General features: G+C 39.2%; 1 protein-coding gene across 6 annotated transcripts in view; it reads left to right on the top strand.

Annotated features, from left to right (window-relative positions):
• AR (androgen receptor) overlaps positions 1 to 19,807 on the top strand; it is a 184,727-nt gene that overhangs the window by 13,077 nt on the left and 151,843 nt on the right. For 2 of the 6 annotated variants that reach the window (XR_002941296.2, XM_054676212.2), the window contains exon 2: positions 11,626 to 11,812. Coding sequence is in view for 1 of the 2 variants with exons in the window: in XM_054676212.2 (XP_054532187.1) it covers positions 11,793 to 11,812 (20 nt within the window). In the remaining variant the exon portion in view is untranslated. 6 annotated transcript variants of the gene reach the window in all.

Genomic DNA, 19,807 nt, shown 5'->3' on the forward strand with positions numbered 1-19,807 from the left:
CTTACATTTTAACAGGCTCCCTCCTCTTCATAACATCTGTCACTCTGATATATTATACGTTTGTTTGTTTACTTACTGTATGTTGGGGGAAGAGACTGTGGGAGCAAGGGGGAAAGCAGGGAAACAAGTATACTGCAGTGATCTGGGTGAGAGGTGACTGTGTCTCAGACTAACGTGGTATTGGTGGAGAAGGTAGGAAGTGGCTGAATTCTGGATGAGTTTTGATGGTATAGCCAACAGCATTTACTGACAGATTGGATATTCACTGTGAAAAAAATAGAGAAGATGAGGATGATTGCCAAATTTTTGGTCTGAGTAACTGGAAAAATGAGATTGCCATTTACTGAAATGGTGAAGACTGTATGTAGAGCAGGTGCATGGGCAGGGTAGAAATCAAGAGTTTGATTTTTGACTTATAAAGTTTGAGTTATCTGATGAACATCCTGATGGCTTCTTCTCAGTTAGTCCTCATGCAGTGCCTTCAGCTTTGCTGTTCTTCAAGAAAATTAAAAAGGAACTTAGAGATCGCCTAGGCTGTAGGTACCCTCTCCCCTCTTTCCTTTTACTTTATAGAGGTCTATAGAAGGGTAGGGACTTATCCAAGGTGAAACAGTGAGCTGGCGACAGAACTAGGGCACAAACCCAGTTCTCTTGAATTCTGAATCAGTAGATTTTCTTTTTTTAGTGTGATTCTGAGGACTCATTTGGGCAAGAGTGAGTTTTTTGTTATTGTTTTTTGTTTGTTTCTTTGCCCAAACCTAAAACCAGGTAATTAAACTAAATAGTGAATAAAACTGGAAAACTATACAAATTGGTTGCTCTCCCCAATCACACTGAAATATTATTATTAAGTTTTTACTGAACCACATACCAAAATATTTTTCCTGTAAAAACACAGTAAGTGGACTTTTAAAGGCAATTGAGCTTTTATCAAAGCTAGAATCTACAGAGGACCTGGACAGAAATGGCCTTAAATCCTAGGAAATTAGAGTTCATGGAACCTGGGAGACCATCTTGTCCAGCTAGCTCATTTTATGGGTGAGGTGCCTGAGGCACCAAGATGGAAAGGGACCTGGCTAAGCTCATACAGCAAGCTAGTGCCTGAGCCTAGTCAGAGCCTGTTTTAAGGGTTAATCGTATGTTGTTTTCTTGAAAAAAGTCTATATTGGAAAAGTGAAAATTCTTTGGTCCATACTGAGAACAAAGAATTATATATAATCATATATAATAATAATGATAGCACTTACTGAATGTTTGCTGTGTAAACTTTGGCACCTTGCATGAATTGATTCATTTAATTCTCATGTCAACTTTAGGAAGCAGGCCTAGAGAGGTTAAGGAACATGTCCAAGGGTCACACAGCTAGGAAGTAGCAGAACTTGTGTGCACTCCCAGGAAGTCTGGCTTCTAACCACAAGGTTCTAACTACTGTGCAATACCAGGAGCTTCTCAGATTACCCTTCACCTTTACCATCCCAAATGACTGGTGACGTAGGTGACTTCATTATGCTCTGCCCCTATTATAGTCCACTGATCCTCACCAAATAGGTGGGTGGCCTAGAGGTTAAAGTAGAGGCAGAGTGATGGAAAGGGGTGGTTAGAAGAAGTTGATGACTCATGATAGGGATTGGAAAACAGGACTACAGGAATTATTGAAAAGGGCCTAGAGATCCCAAGGAGGTTGATCTCCGACTGCTACAAACCTGGGCAATTCAATGCCTGCTTAAATAGGAGAGTTAAGATAAGAAAAATAAAATTGCCAATTTTTACAGTCAGACATTGTTTTATTTATTTTACATGTATTAATTCATTTAATCCTCAAAATACTCCATGAGGTAGCTACAATTATCATTTCTATGTTGTAGATGAAGAAACAGGCACAGAGCAATTAAATAACATGCACAAGATTAGAGAACAAGTAAGTGGAAGTGCCAATATTAGAATCTAGGTAGTTCAGCTCCACAACTTATGTTATTTTCCACTAAATTTATGGAATGAGGTAATTTTCTTATAACAGAAAGTTTTTAAAATGCAAAAACATTGTGCCTGAACTTCAAACATTGAACAACTCATATCCTTAATATGCACCAGTTTCTTTTAAGCACTCTTAGAAGGAAGGATACTTAACCTAATGTCACATGGTGAGTAAGTAGCAGAACCGGAACTTGAATTTGAGACTCTGGACTGCCAGACCTCTTTCCACTCTATCACTTGGGCTCCCTTCTAACATTGACTTGTCTCCCTCCACTCCTCCTCCGTATTGTTCTGCCCTTCACCTTTTAATTACCTGTCTCCATCAACAAGATTGGACAGAGAATTGGGAGAGTGAGCAGAGTCCATTTCCTTCCAGAGACTGGACAAAAGGAACAAAATGTTAGGAAAAAATGTCAGCATGTGGGATTTGTGGGATTTACACTAAATAAGAAGGGACACTTCCCAGGACTGACAAGATGCTACCTCCGTCCCTCTAGGCCCCAATGTGTTGTGCAGGATCCCATAGGAAGTCATGAATGTGGTTGTCAGATAACCTTTTTGTTACTGTGGAAATGGAAGCAGGCTACTGCAAAAATCTGTCTCTCCAGGTTTTCTTTTAAAGAAGGTAGAGTCTTGCTAAATGATAACTATTTCAGCATTTATTTGAAAATGGGCAGTGCAGGAGAGAAATAATTTTTCCAAGCTTGTCACATTGGGCCACCTCTCTGAAGCATTGTCCAACTTCTAATTAGATGAGGAGACTGCATAAACCAAGAGTTGAGAGTAAAGATGGAAACACTTGATGTTTGGTGTTTGGGTGCAGAAAGGATTCCAGAACATGTTTTGGGTCTCTTTACTCTGCCCATCCCTCCTTCCCTTTCATCTTTGTTTAAAAACCACGGTTAGCAAATGTGTAGTCTGTTTGCAATTGTTCATCTGAAAAATTTGTTTGATCAGCCTTTTGAATAAAAAAGACCAAATTAGACTGAGATATTTCAGTCACCAACTAATAATAGACCAAAAATTTTAACCATGCTCATACTTTCATATGGTATGTAGTTTGCTTTAGACATTTTCTGGGCTTCAATGAAGTGCTAGATTGACTCAAAATATGGCAGGTCAGATGTGGGATTGAGCAGGGTGGACTCTTCTCTACCCTTCCCAATTCAGAGTTCCCCATCAAAGATGATCTCATAGTGTTTGAAAAACCAAGCTGAAGGCTTTGGGAGTTAGGGTGCTGAAGGGATATGCTGTTTCCCAAAGCCTTCTCAGTCATTCCTTCTCCCCCCAGTTCAGATTCTTAACACCTCTTGCCAGGATTAGTGCAGTGATCCCACGTCCTTTCTCTCTAGCTCTCTCTGCTACTCTCTAATTCCTATTGTATTTGTGCCACCAGATCTTTCCAAAGTTTAGCTCCGATCTTGTCTGTATACTGCTTTAAATGTCTATTAGTCTTTAAGCTCCTTAAGGGTGGGAGTCCTGTCTTATTTTTTCCCTATTCTTCGTGCTTAATGCAAAGGAAGCCTTGCTGTATAGTTATGTAATGCATGATTACAATTTCAGCTTCTCCCCATTGGCTTATGGATTAAAGTCCAAATTATTTAAATCTGGTGTTCAAGTCCTTTTATGATCTGCTTATTTTTCCACCCTGAATTCCTGGAGTTCCCTTACAAAACTCTTAAAACCCAGCCAAATGGATCTAGTCACTGTCACTTTAAACCATCCTCACTCTCTTGTTTTTTGAACATGTTATTTTTCTTATAATCCCTTTGACCTTGAAGGCTATCCCAATTTCAATACTATCCATTCTTCTATGACAGCCCCCTACAAAATGAATATTCTCAACCTCCCAACCCAAGGAGAAGTGATCTATATGACACAATATGGTTGAAAGAATGTTGGCTTCAATTCTTTATCTGTAAACCAGGGGCTAGAAATCTCTAGTTTATAAGATTTTGTGGAGAGGGGATCATATGTGATTATGGATGTTAGGCACAAGTCAAGAGTGCATAAGATCTTTTGGATTTATCCCTTTTTTCTTTCTCCATCAATATGGTACTTAGTCCCTTAAATCAGAAGTACTTGTGTTAATGTCTGATAACGTCCTTCTAAATATACCTCTAAACATCTGTCTCTCTTTAGGGCAAAGGTTGGATATATCTGCAAAGATTCTCTTTGGATATAAGATATCCACAGCACATAACTTAACAGTGGTGTACACAGTAGGTATTCCATAAGTATTTCTTTATGAAATGATTCAGAGTCAATAGTAGTAAGTAACTGCCAAAAACAACTGATGGATTGTAAGTTCCATTAACATAAATACAGTCAGCCCTCCATATCCATGGGTTCCATATCCACAGATTTAAGCAACTGCAGATGGAAAATATATTTTAGAGACACAGTAAAAATAACAATTCAACAGTAAAAAAATACAAATAAAATTATGTAAAACAACTATTTACATAACACATTGTATTAGCTATTACAAGTAATCTAGATATAAATGAAATATATGGGGGATGTATATAGGTTAAATACAAATATGACACCATTTTATATGTTTTAGTTAAGGAACATGAATATTTTTGGATTTTGGTATTCATGAGTGGGGGAATGGAACCATGCCCCTTCAAATACCAAGGGACTATTATATGGGACACAGAATAAAGGAGTTGATTGTCTTGCTCTGTTAAATTCTGGTCAGACACATTTGCAATGTATTGTTCAGCCCCAGTATTCATGGAGCATCTCCTTTTGTAAAGCATGGAGGAGCTGTGAGAGAGACATGGAGCAGTGAACATAACTATTGTTTCAACGTACCTGAAGGATTATCATGGAATAAAGAAGTTAGATGTTTTTCTGTAGTACCCCAAAGGGCAAAAGCAATGAGGACAGATTACAGTTCAGTAAACGAAAGAGGTTTGTTTTTTTTTTTTTTTTGAGATGGAGTCTTCACTCTTGTCGCCCAGGCTGGAGTGCAATGGCGCAATCTTGGCTCACTGCAACCTCGCCTCCCAGGTTCAAGTGATTCTCCTGCCTTAGCCTCTGGAGTAGCTGGGATTACAGGTGTACACTACCACTCCTGGGTAATTTTATTTTTTATTTATTTATTTATTTATTTATTTATTTATTTTAGTAGAGACGGAGATTTCATCATGTTGGCCAAGCTGGTCTCAAACTCCTGACTGCAGGTGATCTGCCTGCCTCGGCCTCCCAAATTGTTGAGATTACAGGCGTGAATCAATGTGCCCAGCCTGAAAGATATTTTCTTAGAATAGCTTCTTTCACCCTTCATCAGAAGTTGTCAACATGGACCATATGAGTTTTGTTTGGTCTATATGGTGTATGTGTGTGTGTGTGTGTGTGTGTGTGTCTGTGTGTGTGTGTGTGTATGTGTGTGTGTTTATTGAATTACTTGCTAACATTTTACTTCAAAATTCAGATTTCCACCATAGGGAATGAAGATCTGGCAATACAGGACTTTCATTCCTACATGGTAATGACCAGCTGTAGGTGAAAAGCAGCTGATCCTCTGGATGGGCCATGCACTTTGCAGTTTGCCCAGGCAGCACTGACCCGCTTTATTCATTTAAGTTACCTGCTTGACTCTTCTAGTCATTCGAGTATGTCATCCCCATCAGATCAGAGACCTAAGCAAATCTTGGGTCCCTTGCTTACTCCAAGGGCTTTCACTCCTCGTATAGGAGGAGCTAAAGAAATGTACAAGCAGCACCACAATAGGATCAGACCTGGCTTTCAATTCTAGCACGGCCACATAACATAGTTGGATGACCTCAGGACAGTAACATAACCCCTCTGAGCCTCTAGATCTTCATTATCTGTAGAGCACTCTCCTTACAGAGTTATTGTAAGAATGAAATAAAACAACTAGGATAAAGGGCATGGCACTTAGTAGGTGCTGAAATATTAGTTCCCTTCTTCTAATTCACCACACCATATCTGTCTATCTATTGGCCGAATCACATAAATAGTAAATTCACATTCACTGAAGACATTCAAGAAGAGTCTGGACCCTTTGGGAACCATGTATAGGGCAAAGGTTTGAACTCATAGTAGATGATTTTTACAGTCACTTTTTAACAATTTAAAAGCCTATAGATGACTCCAAAATGCCCATTTGGATGATATGAGGCATACTTTGTGTAGTTAAGGATTTTAAATACATAACAGAGAGGCTGAAGGGCCTTCGGGAAAGAAGCTGGGGTAAGAGTCAAAGTGTAGTATGTTGACCGATGTTCAGGAATAGGCTTTGGCATCTGACAGATTTTGTTTTAAATACTGGCTCTGGGTCTTACTAGCTTCCAGTTCTGGGCCGCTTCACCTCTCTTGAGTTTCAGTTTCTTCATTTCTAAAATGAAGATACTAATGCTTCCTTTGTTGGGTTTTTATGAATATAAGTGAGATAATAAATGTAAATATCTAGCCCAGGGCCTGGTGCATAGTACAAGCTTCATAAATTGTACCTATTATTATTAATAGTAGTAGTAGTCCAGACAAACAGAGCTTGGGAAAACGCTAGACTCTGGCTGACATACATGGGCTTTTCCCCAGGCCACTGCTGCCTGGCTTCCCCTTCCACAAAGCTTTGAGTCTCCAAAATGCTTTGGCTGGAATGTAAGCGTGAGGTCATTGCAGATAACAGGGGAGCATGATTTGCTTCGGTAATGCAAGTTATTAAGTTACTTCCCTCAGCCCAGCTGAAATCTCTTATTGGTTGATGTGTGCTTCAAAGTGTGAGACAGAGCTAGTCTGAGGAGAGAGGGAGAGTGAGAAGATTCCTCTTCTTGGCCAGAGGTCATGGTCTTCCACAAGGAATAGAATGACTCAATGCAAATTATGGGACCTCTTTGAGTTTGGGGCCCCTACATTTAAACTAGTAACTCCGTTGCACATATTGGCACCCTTCCCCCAACAAAATTACTGGGCAGGAATTTTCTTGAATCCTTCCGTGGCCTGGAATGATCTCCCTTCTCATCCTTGTGATCCACACAGCTGGCAAATGGCAGGCAGCAGAACAAAAACAAGCCTCTTAGCATATAGGGAGAGAAAGAGTCACAGCAGTACTGAATTTGCTTGGGAACCTAATGTTAACAAAGGACCTTCCTCTCAACACCCAAAACAGATTAAAACATTTTTTTAACAGCAAGTTGTGTCTCAGAGCAGCTCTTTGCTTGGGTATATTTAAAGATCTGCTGAGTCATTTAAGAGCAGGCTGGCATATCCTAAGAGGCAAGGACTATACCCCAGTCTATGGGGGAGTAAGTTGAGAGGTGAAATCTGTTTGGCTTTCTCCCATGGAAACAAACAAGGTGATCCACTTCCATCTCCCACGACTCTGGAGAGCATCTACTAAGCCTTCTTATTCTATCAACTTTGAACTCCTCAGTGTATAATAGAGTAAGGGTGAGAGGGAAGGAGCAGTCGTACCAGTGTGTCTGCTGTCTGAAATTGTAATGCCCCTGCTATTGGTAGCTGAGAGTAGCACGGAAGTGTCAGGTTGATGGGTTCATTTAATTCTTTTCTTTTCAGTTTCAGTCACATGCATTGTTACCATGGCATATGACAGTTGCTAGAAAGTGAAATAATTTTTTTTCTACTTTATTCTCCACTGCACTTCTAAATTTATTAGTGGAGAAATTAGCAGTTATCAACTGTTCATTATAGGTACACATTGGGGTTTCCAATTTTCCCCCTGGTTTTCATCTTGTAAATCTGTAGTCCTAAAAGTTAGCAAAACCTGGAGCTTCTCTTTGGTCCTGGCCTGTTTGAACCCTGTTCCACAGACCCCAATCTTCTTTCTTGTTTGAGACAACTATCCTTCTCTTTGCCCACCGCCATTTTCCTTCATCTACTTTTCCCTTCTCTAGCACCTCAGATTGTCTTCCCACAGTGGCACAGCCTCCCACTCCACTTTCACTGTGCCATCTCCTTGCCATCAAAACCATCCTCACAGACCCTTACTTTGCTGAAACCACTTCTAGGAAGGGAAATCACGGTGGATCCATGAAGGATGCTTTCTGGATGACTTTAAAAGATTGGTGTTAAGATATTTTATCAGTGGTGGCAACACTGACTTATTCAGGCAGCCATGCCCCGGATCTATAAGAAATCAGGTAAGCTAAAAGTTGCTTGAGCTGGCAGGAGACCTAGTTCTCTTTTTTCCTTTCCCTCTTGCATTTTGTTTATCGATGGTTTTCAAAGGACTTAGAGGCTGGCTTTGTTATAGTTAGTTGGTAAGAGACATGGTGGAGGACCGGAAAATGGGAGTGGAACGAATGAGCATGTTTGAGACTAAGTTATTACAATTCCTAGGATGTATAAATTGCTTGAAATCTACCAAGTACTTTCAGACACATTATCTTTTTTACTCTTCAAAATCAACTTGGAGGTAGGCACAACAGGGATCAAATCCTTAGTTCACAGATGAGTAAACTGAGACTGGAGGAAATTAAAGGAGATTCCAAGGTAACTCAGACAATAAGCAACAGAACCAGGATTTGGTGAATTTTTTGGGGGGTTGGAGGTACAGAGTCTCACTCAGGCTGGAGTGCAGTGGCAAGGTCTCATCTCACTGCAACCTCTGCCTCCTGAGTTCAAGTGATTCTCGTGCCTCAACCTCCTGAGTAGCTGGGATTACAGACATGTGCTACAATGCCTGGCTAATTTTTGTATTTTTAGCAGAGATGAGGTTTTGTCATGTTGCCCAGGCCGGTCCTGAATTCTTGGTCTCAAGTGATCCACCTCCATTGGCCTTCCAAAGTGCAGGGATTATAAGTATGAGCCACTGCTCCCAGCCCCAGACCATTAATTTTTGACAGTAAGTCCAACTTTTTTCAAGTTCACAGCTCAGATTTGCTATTGAATGAATGAGTATATATGTCATTTGGGAACATTCTTTCCAACTTTTGGTTGAAGATTTATCACTTGTGAAAAATTTTTTTCATTCTTAGCAATGTCAGTTAAATGAACATTTCATTTGTGAATTCGCTAATTAATTATTTTATTCATCAATACATTTCCTGAGTACCAACTTTCTATCAAACCCTGTGCTGGATTCTGAGGCTACAAAGAGAAATAAGATACCATCTCAGGCCTCTAAAATCTCACAGACTGGGGACTGACATCTCAGTAGTAAACATATGAACAGCAACTTGTGAAATGCCATTAGCAAAATCTCAAGTTATATTCTTCAGTGACTATGGACATCCTAAAAATGGGGTGTCTTTTATTTGGGGTAAATGAAGATGAAGCCTTACGAGAAATTGCATTTTAATCTAATCTTGTCTTGCTAAGAACAGAAGTGGAATGTTTCAGCCTCTGTGTGTGTATTTGTGTGTGTGAAGGTTGAGTGTGTGATGATGGATGGGGCTGCGAGATTGTTAAGTAGGATCTATGGGGGGCCTTAAATGGTCCTGGTGAGTCCCAACTTTCTGGTTATGTATTTGAGTAGAGTATGGGGGTGACAAAGATTGTTGTTTAAGAGTTGATTTTAGATTTTTTCCAAGTAAATGGTCAGCTGACTTGGAGCATCATCATTCCACTTGCTTTGAAAACCTGCCACTTAAGGCTCCTTCCAGTCATAGGTTAACTCTTTCTGGTCAAGTATTACTCTTTTTGAGCATTTACCTGTCAGTGACAGGTACAATGTTAGATGTTGTCTCTCTGTTTTCTTGTTTAATCTTTACTTTGATCCTAGGTAGCTCTTATTAGTTCCACTTTATAGGTAAGAAACTGAATTTCAGAGACTTGAATGCCTTGTTCGAGATCACATAGTAAGTAACTTGGTAGTTTGGGACTTGAATTTTGATTGTTCAATTTTTTGTTTGTTTGTTTCCTGGCCTCACTGCTGTTTTCACTATTCCACACCACTTCAGCTTTATTTTTCATAGAGGCCATTAAATGTACCCTCCATCAGCCAAAGCCTCTTGCCTCTCTTCAACGTAACTCTTCTCTAGCGTCCTCTTAATAATCTTCTGAAAAGGTTTTACAGCCTTTCTGGGTACTGGGACCCAGAGTCTTAATCCAGGCTTTTAAGTGCCTTATTTAACTGTAATATGGAAAATCAAAGTCACAGCTAATTCAGGAAAAATGAGTTTGGGATGTGAATTTCCTAGGCAACTTGTCATCTCTTTTTTACTTCCTTAGCTTCATAAACTTACCCACAATGTTCCCTGAGGACTAAGAGTAATGGAGGGTGATGAGGAAAGGCTTTCCTCCCTTCCTTTCCAAGAGTCCTTTAGCCAAATGCCACACCTCCTCCTGTTTCCCTAGTCTCCGTGCAGAGATGGAGGTGGGAGATAGACCTGGGTTCCTTTCAGCCCTGAGTTCATGCCAGGGTTTTCTTTCCCTCTAGCTGGACTGAGGTAGGAGGAGAGGTTGAAGTCTACCAAGAAGACCATGAGTGAAGAAGACTAAAGTACTTGAAAGAGCAGCAGACCTACGCTTAAAATACTAGGGTTTGTGTCCAGACTTTGTGGGTTACTATCTGTATAATTTTGGGCAAGTCAACAGTTCTGAGTCAGAGTTTCCTTATCAGCAGATTGGAAGATAAATTCTAATTATATAGATGAAACATTAAGTCTAGAAGTATTTTGTAAATTCAGAAAGGGCTTATAGATTTAAAGTGTAGCCGTTTTGATTACCACAAACTAAATCCTATACTTCAGGGATAAAATCTTCTCCTGTTTTTTCTAAAAGCCTGTGCATGTGTGGTGTAAGGGGTGGGTTTTCCCTTGTACCAGCAACTTAGCAATTGTAGTAACGGGGCTGAGGGCAGTGGCATGCTTCTTCATTGAGCAAGTGTGAAAAGAGGGTTATGCATTCAGGGGTCAGCAGATGGCAGGCAGAGTAGCCCCTCCAAATCTCCCTCCCATACCACAAAGCCCTCTTATTTATTCAAACTTAACATTAGAAGCTCATTTCAAGTAGGCACGTCTGTGTCTGGGCGTCTATTTTCCTTCTTTGTATATAGCAGGCATTTGTCAACTTGGTGAAAAGCATTACTCTTCTTTCCATTTCTGAGGACTAATTGTGCTTCTTCGCTAGACACGAGTTCAAAACAGTGGGTTGAAAGAGGGCAAGTTTATGCCAAAGAATCAGAAATAGTCATAATTTAGAGAGAATTCTAGAGGTCAGTTCCCTTTCGTATGGACTGGGCAACTGAAACCCAGACAGGAAAGGGAATTAGACCAAGTTCACAAGCACAAACACTTTACTGGCACATTCAGATTGGAAATCGAGGGCTTCTGCTCCCAGGTCAGAACTAAATGCCCTTTCCAGCTAGGGTGTTCTTTGATCTCAGTGATTTTGACTCTTTCTACTGCACTCTGGGGACAGTGGGTTCTGCGGTACCAACTCCAATTAAAGTGGGAATATTACCAGCCCCTCCCCTTGGTTTTTATTTTTCAGAGGCCTGGCAGTCAGAGGGATTCTGATCTCTATATGCAATATTTTCACACTACTGTACTTATTGAAATCACATTTGAATCTTGGCAATTAACAAGGCAGTAATTGGCATCAGGAGGGTATGTTAGTTTGCTTATCTGTGCCGTCCCTCCTCTTCCCAACCCACTGTGTATTGCAGAATGTTTTATCAGCTCTGATTTGCCAAGTTGCTCTCTTCTCCAGTAGGTGCTGCGAGCAGAGAGGGATTCCTCGGAGGTCATCTGTTCCATCTTCTTGCCTATGCAAATGCCTGCCTGAAGCTGCTGGAGGCTGGCTTTGTACCGGACTTTGTACAGGGAACCAGGGAAACGAATGCAGAGTGCTCCTGACATTGCCTGTCGCTTTTTCCCATGATACTCTGGCTTCACAGGTGGGAGGTTCTTCAGTTGAAAACTTAGAACTCAGTTTCTAGGGTAGTGAGTGTTGTAAGGTTTGGACTGTGACCTAATATTACGCAGCCATGACATTATCTATTAGGCATCAAGACTAGCTTGCTTGAATATCTTAGCATGTTGACTAATTTGGGGCAGAATACAGTGTGGGTGGGGGATTGTGTGTGTGGGGGGGTTGGGGGTTGAGCAATTCATTATTATTAAAATGCAAAAAGCGCTTAATTCGCTATGATAAGATTGCCTTTTTCATGCATACTGGCCTACCTGCAAGACCCCTAGAGACAGTAAGCAGCATACATGGTGTCTTCCCGTTTTCAGCCTTTGTGCAAGGAACAACTGTGGGTTTCTGCACATGTGTTGTGGTTTGATATTTGTATGTGATTGTGTACCAGGGTATGTGTGTCTGTTATTGTGAGTTCATTTCTGAGCAGTTGTGACACACAGAGATCCAGAAACAGTGTCTTACCCTGTGTGCTTTGCTAGTGGGAACGTGTCTTTTCTTTTGTGTTCGTATCTCTGTGTAATCGAGTATCTTGCTAAGTCAATGTGCCTCGGTCTCTTTTTACCAGTTCTGTCTTTGTGTCTCTGTGCCTTCATGTATTTTTTCCCCTGGGTTTGCACGTCTCTGTCTATGTGGATATCTCTCACTCCAGGCCACTGTATCACTGTGTCTGTATTACAGCTGTTTCTTTCTGTCGGTGTGTGGATTTCTATGTCTGTTTTCATCTTAATTTGTGTGTCTAAGCAAGACTGTTTTGGGGTGACTATTTCAGTTTATGTCATAGCCATTCTTTGTGTGACTGCTTCTAGGTATGTCTTTTTCTATGCCCCTATTGTCCCCATCTCCATGTGTCTCTGTGTGTATATGTTCTAATGTATCCGCCTACTTATCTTAGTTTGTATTTCTCTGGGTGTATATCCCTCTCTTGCAGTTCTTGGCCTTTGCAGTTTTTGGCTTATGTTTTTGTATATATCCACTAGAATTGGCTTCTTATCTTTTTTGTGCATGTTTTAGTTTGTATGAGTGAGCATATCCAACTCTGTCTTTGAGAAGCAGAACTGTCTGTGTTTGCAGTCAGTTGTGTTGGCTGTCCCTGTGTTTGTCCCTGTGTGTGCATTTCATTGTATGTGTACGCATCCATGTATCTTTCTGCTTCTCTGTGACCAGATATTTCTGTGTAGCTGTCTATGTATATTGGCTTCTGTCTGTGTCTGTGTTGTTGGCTCTACGTCTGTGCATATGCACCCACCGGGTTCATAAAAAGCTCACCTGCTTTCCAAGGAATCTACCAGATTATTTTGTGAAATAACTCACGTTTCGTTTTTTTACTTGCTTGGTTATCTTCTGGCTTGCCAGCTGCTATGGTACTTAAAAGTGTGTTGCTACGTAGGTGTGCATAATTTATTCATGTAGGATGTCAAAAGAGTCAGTTAAAAATTATGCACAGTGTGTCTTTATTAACAGGACAGTTGTGTGTAGAGAATCCTTGAGAAATGAGTGGTTAGATGATAAATCTTTTCATATTAATTTCATGATGTCAGTGAAGTAAATTTGTAAGATATGGGCTGCATAAGAACTATGTTCTTTTTAAAACTCAGCATATTGATGGTGGAGAAAGCATTTATTTGTACTGCAAAGTCTTATTTCTGATAAGACATCACAAATAAGAATTATTGTGATAAGACTTATCACAAAGAAGAATTATTGTGATAATTCTTCTTTGTGATAAGAATTACTGGGTTAGAAGGTGTTACTTTTCTGGTTTTGTTTGGGTTTTTGTTTTGAAGTGTTACTACAGATGGCATCTTAGGGACAAAGAGCTCTGAGGTTGACTTAGAACACATGGAGTACAGATAAAAAGGAGAATGAAAAGTAACAGAGAGATGGGCATATTCCTTGTTTGAATGGAGTCAGCCAGGGGCTCAGGATGGAGTGCACAGGAAATGGAGAGGTGACGGTCATAGAGAGAAGTTTAGCAGGACCAGATCTTTCCTTGTCCTGGGCTGCTGTGACCATATAAGGAAGGCAGTAAGGGGAGGGGTAGGGATGAGGAAGAGACCAGCTCTCCTCTTTCTTTCTGATGGAAGGTTACCACCTCTATTTAAAACTTCTGTTCTTTTGGTTTCTCTTTCTTTCTTTGATTATATTATTTTCTGGACTTGTTCTGCCACAGCAAGAAGGAAATTCCACATGTGGCTCACTCATTTATTATACTTGTTTCTTTGCACAATATTAAAGAGAGCTTGTTAAGTGTCACTGCAAACATCATACACACTGATCCACTGATATGGGCAGGGGGTTCTTTATGCCAGTTCTGCTCTCTTCCCAGTGTATCTGTGGTGCTTAATGGGCGCAACCATGATTTTTCTGATGTCAGTCTGTGATGTCAGTTGTCCAGTGTGTATGCAGGCTGCTTAAGAGTACATACAGTTCCTTCACAATTATGGTAGTCCCTGAGAAGGAAGTGGTCATTAATAAAAGACTAGGTTCAGTAGAAACATGTAAATTGTCTAGGTGTTGGAAATTAATACGGTACTGTGCTAAGGGAACATATATCTAGAAGTTAACTGAATTATGCTCAATAAAAAGAGTACAAATTTTTCATAAATATTTTGACCTAATCCTCCTGTAAGATTAGGAGAGGGATATTTCCGATATTCAAATAATTTTTTTAATTGGCAAACACCTTAGACATACTATTTACATAAAATTGACATGATAAAATTAAGTCATTGTGTCTGTTTTATGATAAAACAGGCTCTTTTGGTTTAGTTAGAATTATTGAATGTAAAATAATGAAAATTAAAAAAAAACGAGGAGGAATCTATCCTATTTTATAATTCAGACCGTTGAATTGAGTTTTTCTTTTGTTGTATTGATTTAAATGCAGAGAAGTCTATGATGCTGGATTCCAGTCAGAAGATAAACATTTGTATGTGGGCTCTACATTGCAGCCAACCTTGATAATTTCAAACCTCGATTTTCTCATCTCTATAATGGTAATAATAAAGCCTGTCTCAGTAGCTACCAAATGATTGCATATGACAAACTTCTCACTTATTTAAGGGAAAAAATAAGAAAAAGAAGGACAATAGGGTGGATTTTTCATATAGTAAAATTTATTCAGTTAGGGTAATATTCTGAGATTGTCTTCTGAAGCAAACCCTGCAAACCCTGGCCATTCTGTTTTGTTTAGGAAAGAATTCATCAGTTCTGATTCTGCCTTTTCTGGGGAGGGAGGCTGAGTATTGGATTGAAGAGGAGTCACTACTTTTCTGAGATGATATATCCGTGGTAAAAATTATTAATGCTTTGCACATGCAACATAGAGTGTTCAATTTTGTTAGTCAACAAATATTTAAGTGGCAGCTGTTATGACCTCAGGGGTGTAGTGACTTCCTTATTGTCCTTTAATTATTAAAAAAGAAATCTATATCAGAATATCAGGTAAACTCTTATTACATCAAATATTATAATAAAGATACTTTTTATATTCTCTAAACAAAGTAGAGATCTCAGATGTTGGTTCATTTATCAATATAATATTAGATTTGAAAATTCCAGTATACAAAAGGAAAAGGACAGCTTCTTAAAGTTTATAGTGATTTTCTATGAACTATCAATTCCGTTTTTTTCTGTTTTACTGGTATGATGGAAACTAAATTTCGAGTTGTAAGTAGTAGATCATTAGACTGCAGGGTAAGCCTTGAGATTACTTATTTTCAGGTAGGAAACTCTACTGTGTATTTGGCTAGTTCAACCTATCATGGGTAGTCAAAAATAGTTACATATACAAGTCAGCATTTTTTAAATTGTTCAGTTGTGCTTAAGATTGGTCCTTTCCAGGAACAATCCAGCTTTATCAAAAAATTATTACGTACATGTAAAGTGTTCTGACATTTTAATGCTCACAATAGCCGAATGACGTGGGTAAGAATCTTCGTCTTCATTTTATAGATGAAGAAATTAAGACACAGAGACATAAATTAACTGGGCCAGGGTCCTACCACTAGAATGTGATAGATGATAATTTGAGCTCAGCACATAGTTATTTCCCTATAATATTTGTTTTATGATTGTATAGATGTCTGCTGACCAACCTTAATCTCTGCTCCCTAAGATTAACCATTCTACAAAGCAGAAACTGGAGGTCATTCAAATGAAAGCTCTACACTTTTAGAGGGCCATTAACAATGCTCAAGTTAAAGAAAAGCAATCAAAGACAACTAAAATACTGGTACCTTCAAACAGTACTTATGAATTATTTAACCTTAGATAATTTGGCTTTGAGTTAGAAAGATAGAGTAAGATGGAGGAACCAATTCTTCCCTGGGTTGATATTTATTTATCTTGCTCTTTTGAAGTCTAGGCCAATCGTCCTATTTATTCTGAATGGCCCGTTAACGTTTATCCATTTAGGGACAGCAGGTTTGGCACAAATGGATTGGTTTTCTGAGGTCTTATGTAGAGGGCTGCACTGACTGACTTCTGAAAGTCCCCCCTAACCCTTCAAATCTCAGGGTCATCTGGTCTCAAGCCTTCAATTATGAATACATTTCTATTGCCTTTTTGAGTAACAGCACAACACTGCAAGCTGACCCACTGGGTGGATGGAATGGGGCTCTTGCCCTACCACCCTTTGGCGAACAATTTGAGGGTGGCATTGTCACTACCTCATTGTATATAGGGTCTCTTGAGGCCCAGAATGGCAAAATAATTTTCCCAGTGTCACACAGCGAGTTATTGTCAGAGTAAATATCAATTTTGAATTTGTAGACCACGTGGTTTTACCTCATCATTTCTGTTTGTTATGAAAGTTTTAGAAATAATTAGAAGTAGAAATAATGATTAAAATAAAGCATAACTACTAAAAAATAGTTTATTGCAGCACCACCTAAATTCATCTCACCACTCTACCAGTAGCATACATTTCACAATTGGGTTAACATTGCTCTGGATCTTATAGCTGTTGAAGAAGACAAAATTCTTTCCATTCTCCAGCTTATATTTTCCCCATTTGTAAAACATAATGGAAGTGTACGGAAAATAGGAGTTGATAATTTTTAAGGCCCTTGCCAGCACATTAGTACATAGGATTCTTGTAAGTGGTGGTTTACTTCACTTCAACTATAGAAGGCCTATGCAACACCACCCATAGAGGGTAGTTTGAAAGAAAATGCTAGTGACTACCTATGTTTCCTTCCTGACATATTTTATAGAAGGTGATGAGTTCCAGCATTTTTTCAGACTTGGATCTGGCTTTCATTCCCCTTCTCCTCCCACCCTCTAAAACAACAGAGGCAGCAACCATTTACACACTTTCCAGAAGTAAGTAAGTAAGACTGTATTCCAGAAACACCCTATATCAAAATGGAAATATACTCAAGTGCCCCAATGACCCATTGGGCTAGTTTGAACGTGTGCAGTCTCTGTGCTCCCCGTTTTAGCTTAAGCCTACTCCCTAACCTGTCATATGTCACCCAGCCATGGAGCCTAGGGCAATGACTGCCATCATATCTGACTTTATGGCCTCTCAGCTTTCAATGACTAGCTTTGTAGCAGAAGTTTAGCCTCTCATCCCCAGAACTTTGGAAGTAGTGTTGAGATAAAGAAACGTTGAATTGAAGGTTGTGTTTTCTAGATTTCTTTCAATTGCTCCTTAGGCTTTAGAAGATAGATTCTCCTAAAAGAGAGGTGCTACAATTAATCCAAGCAAAGGGAAAGATGTCAGTAAAACTGCCCCTTTTCATAGAGGTGTGGCAACTGCTGGGAAGGAAGAAATTAGCCTGAGGCCATATGATTACTAATAAAACTCAAAGCGGCATTTTTTTACTTCTCAATATGAGGTTGAAACTATAAGCTTAAATTGCTGACTTTCTGGCAGCACCAAACAGTAAGGAAACCACAAAGATAAACCCAAATAATAGAGCCAATTTTCTTTTTTTCTGGGGGGGGGGGATGACTTCTAACTAGTGATATGAGGAAGGATAAGAAAATGTTTCTTTGTAGGACATATGATCTTTGCTAAGTGCACTGAATGTATGTAGAGGAGACAAGTCTGCTGAGGGTATGAGAATTGGGCCAAGATTTAACACATTTTCAAAGCTCCATGAAGAAGCCTACTGAGCAGTGGGAGTGGGGCAGGTTGGGGATAGTGAAGTATTTGTAATTCATTTTTAAAAAGGAGAGGGAGAGAGAAAAGGAAAAACTGGGCCACCCATCCTTTGAAAAGAAACCTTGAAAGAGGTCCAAATATCCTTAGAAATCCTTGACTTCTTAAAAGTGATGAGTTTGTTTTTTCCCCCTGACAATTATAGAGGTCAGAGAGTTTTTCTTTTCTATTACAAAACATTGAGAGTGTGTAGAAATAATTGTAGGTAGCTTAGCCTTGGCTGTAGTCAGAACTTTTGTACTGTGACTTTAGGATCTGTATGGAATCGTATGATATGCGGATACACCAAAAACTCTATGGGTTATCAAAATGGGATAGCATTAAAAGAAATAGTGCTTTTGTTTAGAAGAAGAAATGAAATGCTTGTGTCCAGATGCTTAAAGGAAGGCAGTGCAGACTTTCAGAAACTAGACTTTAAGAGCTGTACTCAGATACTGAGAAGGGCTGATGGCTGAAGGAAGAACAATTTAAAAGAATAACCGTCTCTCCTCTCCCTGTAAATTGGACATAAAAGAATATCCCATTCTTCTCAGAAATGTAATACAACAGTTTAGCTTGCTAGTAACTTCACATGCTATTTCCTTTACCTCTTATATTTGAGGTGTCTATTTGGAGTGGGCTGTGTTTCTAGCTATTCTGTTTATCTGGTTTGTTTTTGTTTGTGTAGGAAACTGGTATAAATTTTATTTGGGTAAATATCACCTCAATTTTCAACTAAAGCTTTATTTAAGTTTCACATGAAAAAGACAAATGAGGCAAAGGAAGAGAAAAATGCATTGTCAGAATCAGAATTATGAGAAAAAAAGTCAAACAAACATATTTGAAATGTCCAGAAAACCTGTGAGTTTTTATGTATACTATACAGGAAAGATATTCTGTCATCTGGTTGCCAAACTATGGAGGGTGGGAGACTTCGAATTTTTGTCAAAAAGTATTCTTTCATTAGAAAGATACATGGGTGTGCTTCCATGTCAGCAACATGACTGCAGACCAGGAAGTCCTCATGGAGAGCTGGAATATGGGTATTTTGGACTCTCTGGTTAGATGCGGCTTTTACTTCACATCCTCAGTGGTACTACTGTAAATTTTCATTTTCCTGTGGAATACCCTATTTGGTTCCATTGTATATAGTTGACAACTAGAATTCGTTTGCTGTTGCTTGAGCCCAACTATAACTTCTTGGCACTATACCTATCTTCTGATGTGCCTGTGGAAGAGCTACCATAATGAATGTGTACATGGACAAAAAAAAAAAAAGAGAGAGAGAGAGAATTAAATCATGAGTTTGTGCCTTGGGAGCTACAGTTTAAACATTTGCTGTTTTTCTCACTTAATGAAAAATTTATTTGAAAATAACAGCACCGAAAGGAAGAAAGACAGGCTGGCAAGCATCCTTCTCCTAATACACTTATCCACGTTTGGATACCTTGGTCTCAGCCTCAGAGGTCATATTTTTAGTAAAATGGCCACCAGAAATAAAGGATTTTATTTTCCAGACTTTGGTGTTTGGAGCTGGTGTGCTGAGAGCTAGCAGAGAAAGCCCTACTCAGGTAGATGTACCAGAGGAGGATGGTTGCTGGTGGATATGGTGGAATACCTTTTATGTGGTTATCTCCTCCTTGTAACTCTTGGCTGCATAACCCTTATTTTCTTTTCTATTTTTATTCTCTCTCTTGGAAAAAAAATTGGTGGTAAATTTTCATGTGAGCCATATTGTCTTTTTAAATAGTTTTATTAATATAAAATGTACGTACCATAAAGCATACCCATTTAAACTGTAAATGTCAATGGGTTTCTCTC

Source organism: Pan troglodytes, chromosome X (genome assembly GCF_028858775.2).
Source record: "Pan troglodytes isolate AG18354 chromosome X, NHGRI_mPanTro3-v2.0_pri, whole genome shotgun sequence".
Lineage (NCBI taxonomy): Eukaryota > Metazoa > Chordata > Mammalia > Primates > Hominidae > Pan > Pan troglodytes.